General features: G+C 43.2%; 1 protein-coding gene across 1 annotated transcript in view; it reads right to left on the reverse strand.

Annotated features, from left to right (window-relative positions):
- LOXHD1 (lipoxygenase homology PLAT domains 1) overlaps positions 1-17,702 on the reverse strand; it is a 121,674-nt gene that overhangs the window by 70,237 nt on the left and 33,735 nt on the right. Inside the window, exons 11-19 of the mRNA XM_041464129.1 lie at positions 16,684-16,844; positions 9,400-9,476; positions 8,384-8,580; positions 7,861-8,053; positions 6,872-7,032; positions 3,869-4,166; positions 3,209-3,363; positions 1,697-1,830; positions 639-787 (exon numbers count right to left, since the gene is read on the reverse strand). Coding sequence (XP_041320063.1) covers positions 639-787; positions 1,697-1,830; positions 3,209-3,363; positions 3,869-4,166; positions 6,872-7,032; positions 7,861-8,053; positions 8,384-8,580; positions 9,400-9,476; positions 16,684-16,844 — 1,525 coding nt within the window. The remainder of the gene's footprint in view (positions 1-638; positions 788-1,696; positions 1,831-3,208; positions 3,364-3,868; positions 4,167-6,871; positions 7,033-7,860; positions 8,054-8,383; positions 8,581-9,399; positions 9,477-16,683; positions 16,845-17,702) is intronic.

Consider the following 17,702-nt stretch of genomic DNA (forward strand, 5'->3'; position numbering starts at 1 on the left):
AAGATTTCCAAAATGGAATAGTTCCTCCCTAGTTGGACATATCTTTCCAAAAGAAACCAGTGAAAATGTTGGGCACTCAGCACCTTGCTGAGTGTGTCCCAGTGACCCAGGAGAGAGTCACTGCTGTGTGGTTACCATGCAAATTTATTTACAAGTGAGGCAAAGTTGTTTTGGATGACAACAGACACAAGCAGCAAGATGGAAAGTGAGACAAATTTAGGTCCCTTCTCTTTCTCTGGGTGTTGTTTCCTCTCTGCTCAGTTTCATGTTGGAACATTTAACCATTCCATTCCATGATGTGAAATGAATGAGATTTATTCCTTAGATACTAGCAACCAATATGCATTTCAGTTCAGAAATGAGGACTAAACATATTAACCATCCTCCTAGCTTTGTCACTTGGGGTCCAATCTTGCAAGATGATTCAATCAACTGAAAATGAGGAGGGTCCACTCCTCACAGTCTGACACACACTTGACACTTCATTCACACCTGAAGATTTCATTTTGGGGCAAAATTACTCGCAGCACAGTGAGTAACTGCTACTACTAACTGCTAATGCCCTTAACAGCACAAACAACCTGGTTCCTTTCCAACCCCACACTGGGAAAAATTCAAGGCCAACATATACATTCCACCTTTCTGTTCCAGGCCCAAAGTTGCAGGAGACTGGCCATCATTTTCCGAATCTTTCTTTACAAATGCTTCATCCACTGGGACCAGCTCCCTGGCAATCTGACCGTCATCTTCCTCGACTGCCAACCACCGCTGGCATGGAAAGTAATACCTAAAAAATGACAGCAGCACCTGGTACTTACACAGGACTTCACAGGCTTTAATAACATAAACAAGCACAGATCAGAAGCTACTTGAAGAAAAAAAAAATAAAGCAACAAGATTACTCAAGGCTGAGAAGTACATCTGTTTTCATCCTTGAGATCTGGTGTTGTGGGAGCTAAATCCATAAATAGGTTAGGGAGCACATACTGCTAAGTGCTGTTTCTGGGCTGCCAGCCCCACATGGTTGATTCATTTTAATTTCACTCCCAGAAAGAGTTCAGTAAAATGAAGGACCTCCAGTCTCCCAGGCATTTTATGTTTATGAAGACTGAACCCATCTTGTCCTTAAGAGTGGTCCCACCCATCGGAGTATTGTGCAACATTTAAGCATGTGATTTCCAGCAAGATCCAGCTCGAAGGCAAGCATACATTTCAGGTTTTGAACAGCCCATTCTTTGCTCATCCAGCTGTCTGTGGAAATCATGAGAGTTTGCTTAGATCAGAATTTGCTTTTGGCCCAGATCTTTGCATTAAGTAGAAAGAGCAAACAAAATGTGAGCTCAGAGACTTCCAAAGTGAGGCCTAGAAGGGAAATGCTTGAGTGCAGCCTCTGCTCCAGGAGGGAGAGATGAGCCCATCCCAGGAGAAACAGAAAAAAATGGAGGTTGCCTTCCAAACGCTGCTGGGTCCCAAATTACAGAGGTGCTGGGACAGCAAACCCTGCCCCTGGTACCCCAGAATGGCCCCACGCCCTGTGTGATGGCACGGTGACCACAAGGCTCCCAAAGCATGGCCATTCCCTGAGGAGCAGCAACAATGCCCTCCTGCATCTCCTCTGCCTCCCCATGGCTCTGCAGGCTCCTGAGGACATGGGCCCTTTCCTGACCCTGTGAAAAGGGCACAACGGGCTCCTCACGTGATGCTCTCTTTGAGGTCAATAATCTCCACCCTCTCCAGGAACCAGCTGGGGCTAGCACCAGAGTTGTCGTGGCGGATCCGCAGCTTCTTCAGCTCGCCCAGGTCAATGGCTTTGATGGTGAACACGTCTACCTGCACAGGAGGCAAGAGGCAAATGGCTGTGTTTCCAAGAAAGAAGGGAAGAAAGGCAGTAAATGGCCAAGGGTAATCTTTTTCACCATTAAAACATGGCTATTTGTAAGTTCTCTTTGTACTCTTTGTGTGGGTGTACAAAAATAACTGCAGAGCTCTGAGGTCTCCCATTAACACTCATGTTTGGCTCCTACAACAGCCCTAGAGCTGCTCTCCCCTTCACTCCTCTCTTTACCTCATCCCAGTTTCAGCTTCCTGTAAGTTTAACTCCTCTCTGCTAAATATCATTCCTTTCAGGCTTAGTATTTTCCCACAGATTGAATCTGGAACCGGACAAAAAACATTGACTCCATGGAAATTCTCCTGCACACCTTTGTGTAGAATCTTTGAATATCCACAGTTGGAAGTGTTCCACAAGAATCACTGAGTCCAACTCCTGGCTCTGCATGGGACAGCCCCAAAATACAGCCCATATGCTTTATTTCAAATATTTCAGAATTTCTTCCTTTTGTCATTTACCACAACCAAGAGGATCATTTATTAACTGTGTTAGTGTGACAGGATGGCCCTTGTTATCATAACAGTTTGAACATCTTAATGTGATTAATATGTTGGTAGACTTTGGGTTTGTACTCCCCAGAGTAAGGAGCATTACATTTGCAGCTTGGAGCGCTTCCCACTGAATGAAGAACCATGTGCAGGTTGCAGTTTCACCAGTGCCAAGCTCATAAATCACAGCTAACAGCTTGTTTAACAACCTTAGGGCTCTTTTTTTTTTTTTTTTTTTTTTTTTGTGGTTGCAAGTTTTCCACAGCTGCTTTTTGTTTCTATAATTTTTTTATTTTTCAGAATTATTCCTTGAAAAACTCCTGGCTATAACAGTAGATTCTTGTTAATTGTTCATAAACTTTTTATAGCAAATACTCAACATACAAGAGATGATCTTTAATTGGATTGTATTATAATGTAATTACAGCACACTGTGTAATATTGCTTTTATTCCCTGGCTGGTTGGGTAGAACATTTAGAATAGTTTTGCATCTAAATATCTACATGCTTGAACTGCCTCAAAAATACTCTCCAATATTAATTTAAAGTTTGTAAGTTTTAAGTATTCCTGAAAGGAAGCATTATTACCAGAACGCTTACAGGACGCAGACACAGAAAGTGGCTCCAACATGGAATTGGTGTTCAGCTTATTATTCAAATAAGTCTCCCCTGGAAAATGTTTTGAGGCATTTTGCTTTATATATTTTAGGAAAAAAAAACAAACATGTTTGAGAGAAGTGAGAAGAAAGTGTATTGAACAGCCAGCACATCATCTGAGAGAGCCCTGCCAGCCTCCTTCTCGCTTGAGTGAGGGGAGCTCATGCATTACCTGTCCTTTCTCAAACTTGTTGAGGTTATTTGACCTTTTCAGCTGGCGCTCACCCGTGTCTCCTCTTTCCATGCCATAGATGCTCAGGAAGACATTAGCATCTGTCCCAGCCCCCCACACAATCCCAGTGAGGACGTGGACTTCATACGTATTTTCTGCAAGTAAAATAGCAAAGGCAGGTCAGAAGGACCCCAGAAATGGCCATATTTCATCAAATCCGTGGCTCACCACAAAAGTGTGTAACCCCCGAAATGCCAGCACAAAAAGAGTTTGCCTGGAGTTTGTTGGCATCTCTATTAAAGCATGAGCAGCTCTGTCTTCTTCCAGCCCCTCTCCTTGGCCAAAACAACAGTCACATCTTGCTAAACTCTCAGCCACAGTGGGACCCTCTGGGACCCTGGATCCAAGCGCCCCAGACGACCTTTGATGAATTCAATAGAAATGCTTTAGGAAATTCCAATTTCAGGCTGTCTCCTTCATGCTCTGCCTTAGTTTACCCACCACCCTCTTCCTCTCTAGCTTGATCCACCACAGATCCAGTGCATGCCTGGGGCAACGGGGTGGTTGTGGGGGGTAAATGGTCCTGCCAAGTGTGGTTATCATCCTTCAGTCAGAGGCTGGACACACACACCCACACCATACATTCCCTGTGGTATTTACCCTCCAGGTCAGATTCTCCATCAGGCACCAGCTCCACCACAAGCTCCTTATCCCCTTCGTCCTTAGCCAGCCAGCGATGTGCCACAAACGTATAGACATCCATTCCTTCTTCCTCCTTGGTCTCCTCCTCTTCCTCCTCATCAGACTTCTTTTTCTTCTTATTATTTTTATCAGACCCCTTTGTTTTTGAGGCCAGGCGCTTCAGCGTGACGCTTTCCAGGAACCAGCCATCCCCAATGCCTGTCCCGTCGTGGCCTATCCGAATCTTATAAATCTTGCCAACATCTGCAGCTTCTCTCTGCCACCAAGGGAAAGTCAGCACCCAGAGGGATAGAAGACAATCTTAATTTTATAAAGCACTTTATTAAAAAGGAGAAGCATGGCTTCTACCACACAACATATCTAAGCAAGGATAAGAACAATTTCTTAATGCAATTTTGCATTTTCCTTCCTGCTTTACTATTTCATACTTCCCATTACCAAATCTCACCTGAACTGATTAAGCTGAAGACATTCAGAGCAGCCATGGTGAGGAGAGGAGCTAAATCCATATTTATTGGGCTCCCCACTTCCTCATTGCTTTCCTTACCTGTATTGTCTCTGTGTTGTCAGTAAAGATGAATATATGATAATACCACACCAAGTTTTTACAGATTCTCAGTGCATGAGGCATTTTGAAAATTAATAATAAGACGCCTTTCATACTCAGCACAGGATATGAACCCAGCAAGAAGCAATAATGGTGTAGTGAAAAGGCAGTTAACTCATATAACACCATCTCTGACACAGACTGTGGGTTTGGAGTGCCCTTCTCCCTCCTTCTCATCTGGAAAATTAAAGAAGTATTTTCTCACTTTCCTGGTGAGCAGAGAGGACACAATCATTGGTGGTCACAGTGCTTCAGTGGCAGAAGGCTGATCAGTAAGAAGATTTATATCCCTCTAGTCAGCACAGCAGACACAAAACCCTCTTGGTTTAGATTATCTGTCTGGATTACTACCTAATGAAGTTGGATAGAAGATTTTACTCCACAAAATCCTTCAACATCCCATGACTTGTTTCTGATGATTGCTTATGCTGTTATGCAGTGTTTATGTTATAAAACTTGCAAACATTTGCTTCAGGCTGAAATCTGGCACTTGGCATGTAAGGTTTTAGTCTAGAAGCGTTTTGTAGATTAAAACAAAATCAATTGCACACAAGATGCTTATCAGAAAACTGAAATTGATCCCGCTGTCCTGACATAAAGAATGTATCTTTCCTTACACAGCTTTACTCTTAGATTTACTGTAATCATCCTGCATGACTTGTCCATGACTGATGGCATTTCCTATTATCACGTAGCTCACAGAATCTTATTTTTGCCAGTGTCTTTTTGTAAACATTCATATAGTGAAAGAGATAGACAATCTATTTATTAATGCTCCAGAGCTTCTGCCTTGTGTGCTTATAAAAAAAATCACAGAAATGGGCATAATTTTCAAATCTGGCAATAAATATCAGAGAGAGGATATAAGCAAAGCTATGTAAACAGAACACTGTACATATGGCTTTATTATAAATCTGATATTGGCTAATAGCTCTTACTCATAAATTTTAGAAAGCTTATTTCCTTTAAAATCAGAGAAACCTAATCTTAAAATTATAGAGAGTTTTTAAAGAGCAAACATTTATAAGGTACTAGTAATTTCAAATTCCCAAAAACTCATTAAAAATAGATAAATATCAGTAACTCCGTTTGGTAAAGCAAGAAAATGAGGCAGGAGGAGGTGAACTGATCTCAAAAATACACAGTACAAAACTGTGGATAAAGGCCCCTCCATTTGGCCACTGACAGCAGGAAGGATATCCCAGTCTTGACGATTCAGGGGAGTTTCAGCAATTATCTCCAAGCTTAACTGTGCTGAGATGGATCCAACCTCTGTGGCATTCCAAATTCACAAGAGGACTCAGGCACTGCTGTGCCCAGTCTTGTGCTGTGAGCATGTGTGACAGATGTGCCCTAAATCCTGCTTCCACCTGGACTCTCTGCTTCACTGTCCAGATGTTGGGCTTCACTACAGAAGGATGTGGCTCTGACAGAGCACCCTGTCTTTCCTCTGATCCCACATCAGGGCAAGATGTGACCAAGAGAACATTCCTGTCCCTCAAACCGTGGTTTCTCTGGGCAGAAGCCCCAAGCTAACAAGGCAGTAAAGAACATTGACTCTCAAGGGTTCCAAAGGGACAGAGAGGATGCCTGACCACGTTGTGATCCACACTCACTGGGCAGCCTCGTCAGCACAGGACACCTTGCTGAATTATCCAAGTCCTGGCTCACTTCCCAGGGTTATGTTGGAGGTTCCTCGCCCCTCTAAACACTCCCTTTGCTGCTGGGCTGCTCAGAAGGAGGTGTGGGCTCTGCAGTATAAACCTGAATTCTGACCATCCTGACACCTGGAGGACTGAGCTGTGCACAGAGAGTGCCAGGGCTGTGCAGTGCCTGCTGGAACAGTGTTACAGGCGCTGTAAAATCCATGGGGCATTCACACATTATCAGGAATTACTGCTGCAAACCTCTGCAGGGCTGACATCTATACCCTTAGTTAATGGTGTGAGTAACCACAGGCAAACCTGGGATTCCTTACAGTCTCATACAAATATGTTTTCTTTTTCCCCAGCTGCACAATGAGAATTGGCAATAACATGTGGTCAGGGCCAAAGTTTGAGGTCTTTGAAATAGTTTTGAAAGTAAATATAAACAAATACTGCTATTAGATCATAAATTTCAATGACACCTTTGCTAATAGCCTCTCAGAAGATGTAAATCCCTCCACAAAACGCCATAAAGAAGTAAAAAGCCTTCCAAAACTATGGTAGAGGACAGTAGATAATGCCAGACTTACAATTCTCTTGAAAAGTATTTTTTTTTAAATAGTTGGGCCTGTTACTCTATTGATGTCTAAACTTTGGCTGATAATTTCTTTCCCCTCTTAGAAGTGGCAGTGGCTGCCTTCACCATACCTTGAAGATATCTGTGGCTCCCCTTTCAAAGTTGTTGGATCTGTTTTCTAGGATGATCAATTCCGTTTTGCCAGTCTCACCATAAATCTGCATGAAGACTTTGGCGTTGGTGCCTGCGGCTCGCACGTCTCCAGTAACTACAGACACCTCATAGTTTATCACTGGTCCAAAAATAAAGCAATTAAATCAGCAGAGAAACTCAGATAACAACATTCCTGGGGGCTCAGGTTCGAAATTAAATTACCTTGTCTTAACAAATGTCCATGTAGCTGACCATTTGCTCTTATCCAAACTAAATGTGAGATAACAGAACTCTTCACTGAGGGCTAACCTAACAGTTTTCCTTTTACAAGTATTAGCCAGTGTCAGGGGGGTGCAAAACAGAGCCTTAAAAGGGAATTTTGTTTCAGTACTAACTATAGAGTGGCTGAATGATCTCCTTAGTACAGTGCAAGGGAGGGAGTTACAGAGAGCAGGGGAAAAAAACCACAGCATTCCTTCTCAGGACCCAACAGCAAATTTTAAATGTAGCCTTAAAAGAAAATGGGTCTACTGATAAAAGTGAAGTGGCCAGTAGGGATTTGGCACTTAGTTATCAAACAGCTTCTCCTTTCCAGGAAACAGGGTAATAAAGACAGGATGGGACATGTGCTGGTGCATAAAGAGAAAAAAGCACTGGGGCAGATAAATGTAGAAAAAAGAAGGACCCACTGATATTGCAGTGAAGAAGCACATTGTCTTAGGCTGTGCAGTGCTGCCCGGGATGTAAATTTTTCATATGGTCTCAGGAAATGGAGATGAAAATCTCTGTAATCTTTTTCCAACACTTTCAGAAAACATGAAGAGAATATTTTACTTTCCTCACCAATATAAGCTCATAGGAACAGTGACTTTCTGGTTTTGGTGTCTAGGACAGTGGTGACCTTGCCCTGAAGGACAGGAGCAATACATATTTAGCCCTAGCTTTAAAGCAGCACGTGTTCTCTTACATTTCTCAATAGGCAAAATCTCACTTGGGTAGACCTCCACCTCCACCCTGCCATCAGCCTCATCCTTGTCAAGCCATCGGTTGCAGGGGAACATGTACTGCCTTCCCTGGACTGGAACTGTGATCTGGACACTGGCCAGGAACCAGCCGGACCGCAGACCCACGTTATCGTGCCCAATCAGAATTCGGTTGATCTTTGGAAAAAGCAAACAAAAACCCAGAGGGCAGGGAAAAAACCCAACACAACGGAATTTGCTTAATGTGAAACAGTCTCCTTACCCTGGCACGGTGCTCTTCCACTGTGCTCATCTAAGTAGTTTATACATGTATTTAACTACAGACTTAAAACACTCCTCACATGCCAGCATACACAATACACTGGTGTAAAATCTATGTAAAATGTGTCTCTTAATATCCAGTGTGAATGCCAAAGGCTCTTTCATCACCTTCAATATGGAGTGTTATTTTGATCCTGAATTCAGGCACTTGCACAAAGTATAGAGCCACCTGCAATTGATTCTTACCTTTCCAATATCCATCATATCTAGAGTAAACTCATCCACTCGACCACGTTCAAAATAATTGCCTAGATCGTTATCAGACACTAAGAGAGGCTCTTTGCTGGAGTCTGCTTTTTCACCGTAGAGTTTGATGAAAACCCTGGAATCTGAGCTGGCACCGGGGATATCTCCTGTCTTCACGCTGATGTGATAACTGACATCTGGAGGAAGATGGATGCACAAAACACAGACATGTGAGTGGCACTTCCAGTGCCCAGCCAGGCAATTGGCTTCTAACAACTGATAGGGGATGAAGGCTCCAGATATACACACTGAAAGGACTTTGCCCTCCATCCAGCATCTTAGGGCCATGCTGGAGGAGCTGTCACACCTTGGAATTATTCACCAAAATAAAAAGAGATCCAATAGGTACACTGGTAAGCATAACATATTCCATAGTCCTCCCTCTCACTGTTAGATGATTACCCAAGGCATAAAAATGCACTTAGGCAAATGGGATTATTTCACGACTTTTATACTTAACAATTTAATTCAATAATTTTGACCTTTTTTATTTTTTATTTTTTTTAAACACAACAACCTGCAAGCACCATTTTCTAACAAAAACTGTAGCACTGGAGCCCTGGTTCTCCAGAAAAGGACAATATAATATTTTTGGTGATTTTCTTCAGAGAATGCCGTTATTTTGTGGCATTTACTCTACTAAAACAGTGGCAATTCAAGTTCCTTCAGGGAAAGATATACAAGAAAGCAGTTCTTAAACAAATCACAACTTTAAAAACCAGTGTTGCTTTCTACATACATAATGTTGCAATTATGTTCTTTGCCCATTCATAGACTAGAATTTAAGAGTCAGAGGCATTTCTTCCAGCATGACCTACTGCAGCTTCTTGCATAAGAATGGCAAAAAAGGCCCAGTAGATTTAGTGGGAACTGACAAGAATTATTAAGAAGAACAAAGCAAATAAACACATCCATGTACAACTCAAACCCAGACCTTTTTTCCAAGCTAAACTCACTTTTTAGCAATGGTGACTCCCCAGCAGGCACTAATTCTCGGACAATCTGACCATCGTCCTCATTTTTGTCAAGCCATCTGGTTTACAAACAGAAGTAAGTAATCTTGGAATAATTGGCACCCGTTAGACCTTTCAAAAATCTACGCTGGCTTCACACATAGCCCATATCCACACTACAGTCAAAAATATATTTTTAGAGGGCTCTGTATCTCTGTTATCTTAGCAGGGACTTGACCAGACCATATGGCAGCCACATTTTAAATCTCCATCTTTCCAAGAAGAGGGATCGTGAGAGCTCTGCTCGCAGTAGATAAGCTTCTGCTGTGATGTCCATCTGCCTGAAAAGCACAAACTCCACAACCACAAGTTATTCCTGTGAACAGGCAGCCTTAGTGTCTTGAAAGCACTGACCTTCATTGACCAGAAAGACTTGCAGCCTCTACTACTGAAGGGAGGGGATGAATTATGTTATTCCCATTTTCAGGGCTGGGTATGTCCAGGCAGCTGGCACCAGCAAAAAGGAACTATTTGCAATGTTTCTCAACACTAAAGATCCAACTAGACTAATTGAGAACAGGAGCTGTGCACAAACCAAACTGTAGCATGACCTCAAAGGAAAAAAATCTGAAAGGAAAATCATAAAATCATAGAATGGTTTGGGTTGGAATGGACCCTAAAAACCACCCAGTTCCAACTGCCTGCCATGGGCAGGGACCTTCCTCTATCCCAGGTTGCTCCAAGACCCATCCAACTTGAGCTTGAACACTTCAGGGATGGGGCAGCCACAGCTTCTCTGGGCAACCTGTGCCAGGCCCTCACCACCCTGATAGTAAAGAATTTCCTCTTAATATCTTATCTCTCTGCCCTCTTTCAGCTTAAGACAATTTCCGCCTTACCCTACCACTGCAAGCCCTTTCCAAAAGTTTCTTCTTCAGTCCCCCTCTAAAATTCCCCTCCCAAAACAAAGGGGAACTAACTGCTAGCCTGGCAATCTTCACAGCTGCTGCTTCAGCCTCTGGGTAAAGGATTCACAGCCTCAACCCCATCGTGTGCCCGACAGCCACCATTGCATGACAGCAGGCAGGACTCTGGCAGAGGTTTGTCCCTTTCCTCTCCCCACCCAGGCTGCTGCAGCACTCTGAATATTCCTGTAAGCATCTGTTTAGGGTCAGGTTTCCCACAGTGGTGCTGTGAGAGCAGGAGCAGTTCCCAGAATGCTCACTGTACCCAGGTGCACATCTCTCTGCAGCAGCGCCTTTTGCAGCTAAAAATACTGTTTCAAACCAGCAGGGGCGAGAAAAGGACAAACGAGCACTCTCTGCCGGGTCATGCAGAGTATTTAAATGGCTCCAGAACCAGAAGGAGTAAAAACAAATCCCCAGAAACTGTTTCTTTTTAAAGGTGGCCACGCTGACCACTGCTGCTTCTGCACAAACAAATGCAGCCCGTGTGCCCTGTGAGCTTCCCACGGTGTCACTGTGACACGCACATTGTCCTTGGCTGACCTGTGTGCCAAAAAGGAGGGGAGCTCACCTCCCATGGAAGTGTCCATCTTTGACTTTGACAGTGAGTCAGCACGTATGGAAACCTGAAAATGACCCTCAGAACCAGGGCTTGGGGACACGAACAAAGAGAGCTGGATCAAACCTAAGGCACCTCGCTGGTAAAAAGCCAGCACAGCTCAAAGTCATCACCAGCTGGACCAGATATTTTGGAAGACCCAGGGTGGTACATCTCCACTTCATCCATCTGAAGGAATATTACATTTTCAATCTTCTCCCCTCTCCTCCAACCCAGAGGAAAACAATAAGCACAAAGAAACCATGCAAAAAAAAAAAAAAAAAAAAAAAAAAAAAAAAAAAAAAAAAAAAAAACCCAAAAAAAAAAAAAAAAAAGACAAAAAAAAGCCCAAAAAAACCAAAACAACAATAACAACAACAACAACAAAAAAAAAAAACAAAACAAAAAAAAAAAACCAAACCAAAAACAAACAAACAAACAAACAAAAAAACCCCAAAACAAAAAACAAACAAAAAACCCCAACAAACCAGCACCAGGAAAGAAATCCAAACATGAGCTAGAGCCAGCCAGTCCTGGAAGCACGAGCAGCAGTGTTCTCATGCAAAAAGGGTGCACAGGAGTCCCACCACACAGACACACATCTCCAGCCCCAGTTTCCCTCTAAGCTTTGGGAAGTTGTTGGGTATACACTCTAACCAAATTCTTCCCTTTCTCTCAGTAAAGCAGGTGACCTTGTGCAGGTGGGCTTGGACAGGGCTAAAAGCTCATGTGGTCAGCATGAAGATGAAGAACACAGGAACATGTGATGATCACACGAGCACCACGTGAGGGCATCTGATGTGGTTTGTTGGGCCTCAGAGGAGGCCAAAGGGTGTAGTGGGATAGAGGAGAAGGAAAACCTCTGGGGAAGACCATGAAACTGATGACCAGAATTGAGCAAGGGTAGATTGCAATAAGAGCATGCTAGAGACATTACATTGCCTTAAGGAAGGAAGCCTTTATTGATATTTTGGGGCTGGGGTGGGATGGGGTTATTTTACCTGTTAAAACTGATCCTTAATACCTTTGTTTTATGTAGTTCTTGATGCCGGCTCAGGATTCACATCCTTGGACAGGTATCCAATGGCTAGGGGATCACGTCACCCCAAAAGTCAAGATGTTTCTGTGTGCATGGATGTTAACTGGGAGGACCCACAAAATTCAAACCACTGCCCCAGGACCACTGAGCTCAGCATGGGCTTCAGGAAGGCAGAATTTCACAAGGTAGACACACTTCTACTCTTTTCTTCTGTTTTTTTGTGCCCTGCAAGCTGCTGTTTCTGTTGGCAGTGGACATGCTGCTGTTTTCTGTCACCTTCACCATTGCTGACATTTTAGGGGTGTCTGGGATAAATCTGAGTGAATCTCTCCCGCACTGAGGTGGCAGGATAAAAATACCTCCCAGAAGAAACAGATCTCTGCAAATGCAAAATGCAGCACAGCAAATGGTAGCTGCTTCAGCAGTGAGGACAGAAGAGAAAAGCGAATCAGAAAAGCAGAACACACCCGAGATAAAGAAATTCCCCCTGCCAGTGTTGGTAGATAGCAATGGCAAGGGAAGGAGTGTATCTTGGACTGGAAGAGAAAGAGGGAGGTTGCTGGAGGAGGGAGAGGGAGGTTTATCAGCAGAAGTGGCTTTAAAGCTCCTTGTGCTGTTTCAGTCAAGAGAACAGCCAGGAGTGGCAGCAGCACTATTTTTTTGGAGAAGATTAGTGACAGAAGGAATATTTGGATGAGCAATGCCCTGCATCCCTTCCTTTCATTACATATGCATCAATATCCTAATTTCACTTCAGTGTAATTCCAACAGTATATCACTGAGCAGCAGATTGAAACCAGGGGTTTATAGTCTTACCCCAAACACAAATGGATTGACACATCTGGCTGCAGAAAATAGAATATTTCAGTGCAGTGCCATCATATCCCTGGTACAAAAGGCATGTCAAAATCTTTTATTTTATCAGAGCTCTCTATGAGTTCAGTGAATGTAATTCACATGCCACTGTGGATTTTACAAGGGTGTAGCCGTGTCCTGTGTCACATCCTTGGTTTTAAAGAGATGCTTTATGACCAATATAACTCAAAGAGGACAGAAATATGACATGAAAGCCACTTCAGAATTTCTAGAGGATCAGAGATTCAGGTGACCACTGGAAAAAATACAATATGACATCATATATAGCATTTCAAACCCAGCTTGGGTGCAATTAGAATGATTGGCACATCCATTAGATTCAGAGGCACATATGTATTTGTGTGAGCCTTTAAATATAACCTATATACAAAAATGTGTAAAAAGAGATAGACATCTCTGTTTATTTTTAGGCAAGAAAAGGAGGTTTCTCTGGCTCCTTTGTATGATGAACATTTTTTGGCATTTGGTTGAATAAATGTTCTTTTGCAGGAGTCTCCTAGTGTATCATCCCATTTGTGGTCTGTTGTTCTTCAGAGAATTAACCATGCTCCCATATGCTTGTGCTGGAGACAAATTAGGATGGTGGGGGCTGTATGCTTAGAAAAAAAAATTAATGGCATATCACTGAAGATTTCAGTGGAGTTGTAATGATTTATAGAATGTAAAATTCTATCCTGTCATGAACTCATGACTTTGTCTGATTGAAAATTCATTTCTGTCTGGGATATAAATATTATAAAAAATAGGCCGGTTTAGAGCCTGTCAGCTAGTCCATTCCTGGACTTCCAGAGAGCTTTGAGGAGAAAATGACACCAGAAAAGCTCAGTTCTGATCTTTGAAAAAGTTTGGCTCCGTGTCTGTGGCGAACGTTGAACTCCCTTAATTCTGAGCCTCGCAGCAGTATTCATCATCACCATACCTAAAACACATCAGGTATTACAAGGTATAAACTGTTCAGTGGTGCCACTGAATGATTCAGAATTCAACTCCTAAAAGCATGGATATTATACTGCCATGTGGTCATAAGGGAGGAATAGTACTGCATCCAAGTGATGTACTAGTAATTCTGCAAACAACACTCGGGGAAGTAACCTGCATTTACTTCTTGCAAGCACGGATCAAATGACCACTTTAAAAATCACTGACTCTAAGCCAACTGTTTAAAGAGTTGAAGCACAGGCCTGGGAGTCGTTATTTCTTGATGCTTTTCCTGAATCTGACACAAACTCACAATTAATCCACTTAGCTTCTCTTTATCTCTGCTGGCTCCCTTGTACAACAAAGATAGTTCTTCTTACAGAGCTCTTATGATTGCTAAATGATATATGATCTTATGGAGTCACAGAAAAAATTTCAAGTTAAAAGGCAAAACATAGTCGTGTATATAAATATGTAAATAACAAGAACAGAGAGATTTCAACAAGCTCTGTGCAATGAAGATCTATAAGGATATGTTAAAGATATCAGTTAGAGAGGAAGATGGTTAGGCAGATTTTTGATAGAGGATCTCCTTCCCATTTATATTGTAGCACAGGTTTGCACAGGGGTAAGGAGCCTGTGGAGCTTTCTGCACAGGTGAGATGTGTTTCTGCTGGAAGGCATTTTGTCCCTGAGCTGTCTCACAGCAGCAGCTGAGTGTCACAAGGTCAATGGAGTAGCATTCAGTATGAGCCCAGCAGCAAAAGGTGTTTTCTCCAGACCATGTAATTGTGCTGTGTGGAAGAGTGGAAGTTAATCAAGTCCTGGAGATAAAGGCAGCGAGAACAACATGTCTCAACAAGCAACAAACAACAACAAGCAGAAAGAGAATCTTCCCTGGTGCACCCCTTGGATGGAGTCTCTAACTAACCTCACTTGCATTGCCTCTTCTTGGACAAACCTTTTTCCAGCCTCTTGCCCCTGTGGAGGCGATGGAGCAGAACTCCCTGAGCTCCTGCCAAAGCAGCGAGGACACGAGCTGTCCTTGGCCTACAGGAGTGGAGAGCAACACCCAAACGCTGCAGGCCATGGAAGTGTCCCTCCCTCACTTGGAGGATGCAGTGGGTGAGCACCTTTGCCCTCAGATCTCTCCAGACTCCATGACGACACCCGTACACTGCGATGGTGCCGCAGTCTCCCGGGAGACAGGGGCACCAAAGGGAGTGAGAGGGAGCAGCTGTCCCTGTGCTTGGTGGCGATCAGTCATGTCACCTTCTCAATCTGAGAGGAAAGAGATAATGCTGGCACAAGGACAGCAAATAAAGCCACAGGAGCAACGCTGGTATCGCTTGGGAAAAGAGACGTTTAGAAAGATAAGAAGAGTGGAATTCCATCGCTGGTGACCTGAAGCCTGAAGGTACACCATGATTGTTTTTGGGGATAAGGTCTTGGGTTTTTCTCTCTGTCTTTTCCCTATCCCTGGCCTGAGGGGAATGCCCACGAGTATTTCTGATCCACAGGTGCAAACTGAAGGGGAAGGGAGTCACTCTGAGCTGATGGAAGACACCCAGACTAGCAGTCACATAAGGAGACAATTCAAAGAGGAAATTTCTGAAATGAGCCAGCTGCTGTGTGCAGTTAGACACAGAAATATCTCTGAGGAGCCTGAGAAAAACAGCCCTTCACATGGACACTTCATGTCCAAGGAAAAAACCTGTCTAGCTTGCCTGCTTAACTCGGTAAAACATATGGTTGTGAAACATGATCAAAAGGCAGCAATGAGTGTGTGGCTGTTTGCTCCCTGAGAAGGGAGAGAGTGGCTTGCTTTTCACAACCAAGATGACATTGTGTCTGCTGCTCCATGCTGTCTCCACAGTGAATTTGCTCTCTGATGTGATGTGGCTTTAACAATGCCAAGAGGCTGGGGCTGGCTCTGTTTTGTATTTGGCTTCCCTCATTATAGTGGAGCTCTTTCAAGAGACAAGTAACCAGCTTAGGGGCTTTACCTTTGTCTTCAATTTTAAAATAATTGTGTTTGAGTTTTACAATTCCACTTGTCCCTGGGAGCTGATCTTTTAGAACAGGTACACGGTGTTGTTAAATGGAGCTCACTGGATGTCCATCCTACAGGGTGGACATCCTGAGAGGGAAAGTGTGACTGCAGTGGAGTTAATTTTTAATGTTTTCACCCAGTTCTCTCTAGTTTGTGCTGCATTGTTGAGGCAGATCCCTGTTAGTGCCAGGGCAGACCATGCATCTTGTTCCCCACAGGCAGCCTCAGTACAGCACATTTCTTTTGGCCACTCGATTGTCTGGGGAAGAGAAGACTACACTTACAACTCACCCACAGGGGTAAGCCACAGCTCTCTGCCCTAACACTGTCTCTGTCTGCAAGATATGCATTTCCCCTCATGCAAGGAGCTCTTGAGATGGCAGCATAATAATTTTGCATGCTCCCAACACAAAAATAGCATCCCATTGCTCTGAGGAAGATGGGATGTGCATGTGAGGGACCAGAACCTCGTTACATGCAGTAACAACAGCAGATTGCAGAGTGTGCTTCTGCAGCAGGCAATTGCAGTGACACTGGGTGTGGTACTGGAAGGTTGCATTTTGTCTTTTGGAAATTCTCTGCATTACTGAGCTAATTGCTGAGGAGTTCACAATCCAGATTGCTGGTCATTTGGTAAGGGGAGTTAACTGTATCTTAAACCTCCCAAAACACACTCTTTGCTTTCAGGCTTAGCAAAAAATAAATGAACATATGAATAAATAAAAAGGATTAAGCTGTGCTCAGAAAATTCCAGTCATGGACCAACAGCTAGGCTCTTCAAAGTCTGGCAAATGCAGAGACAGAGACAAATTTAATTTGCAAGCATTGTTTCCAGTACCTGTAGCAGGGGAATTCCACAGCCTCACTTTCTGGCTGTCCTTCTTCCCTCACTATCACTTTGGCAAGGTACCAGCCACTGCTTCCTCCTTTGCCATCATGCCCTATCCTCACCCTCCTCACCTGCTTCAGCGTTACTGCTTCAATGAAGAATTCATCAGCCTTTGAGGAAAAGAATAAAAAAGGTGAGGCAATATTTCTCCTTAAAAGCACACAAACAACTCAAATTTATTATTGCAATCAAACCAACATCATCAGCATGCTGCAAGAAAATTCTTGACAAGATGAAGGAGAAAGTATGAATTTACCAAAAAATAAAAAGCTTGAATATTTGTGCTATATGTGTAAGGTTAGATTTGTAAATATATGATCCACCAGCATTTTAAATCTGCCATGTCATTGCATGCCCTCCACAGCTGTAAAAAAAGAGAAGTAATTTGATTATTTAGAAATTCATACAGAGAGGCAGGAAATCCAAGTTCAAACCCCTGCTCAGATATAAGCTTTCTGAGAAGTAAGAAGCAGGTCACTTCAGACCAAATCTACGGAGGTGTTTGGAGGCACAGCTCAAAGTCATTACACTGTGTTAAAGTCAGGCAGCATTGACTACCCGGCACAGTTCAAACCCTTTTAATTTCCTGGCATGCCAGTATGGGCAGGGCTGCAAGGGATATTTCCAGCTGCTCCATGAGTTGTGTTTGCAGAGTGGTGTGAACCAAACCCAGCAGACAAATACTCTCACTATCCTACAAGAGACACAGATTTAAGTTTTTTTTCTTTTTTCTTTTTTCTCTTTTCCTTTTTTTTTTTTTTTTCCCATGGAAATAGACTCAAATAACCAACCTACAGATTAACCTCAGGGATGGCCCCTAAGATCAGAGCTCTGTTACCCAAGAGCTGACTGGCACCAACAATCCCTGATGGATGAGGGAAGAGAAAAGCATTAAAAGAGCAAGTTATTCCTCTGGGAACCAGGCTAGGCAAAAGTATCTGTGGCCCATGTAGAGATGCACACACATG

Source organism: Pyrgilauda ruficollis, unplaced genomic scaffold (genome assembly GCF_017590135.1).
Source record: "Pyrgilauda ruficollis isolate IOZ18807 unplaced genomic scaffold, ASM1759013v1 scaffold170, whole genome shotgun sequence".
Lineage (NCBI taxonomy): Eukaryota > Metazoa > Chordata > Aves > Passeriformes > Passeridae > Pyrgilauda > Pyrgilauda ruficollis.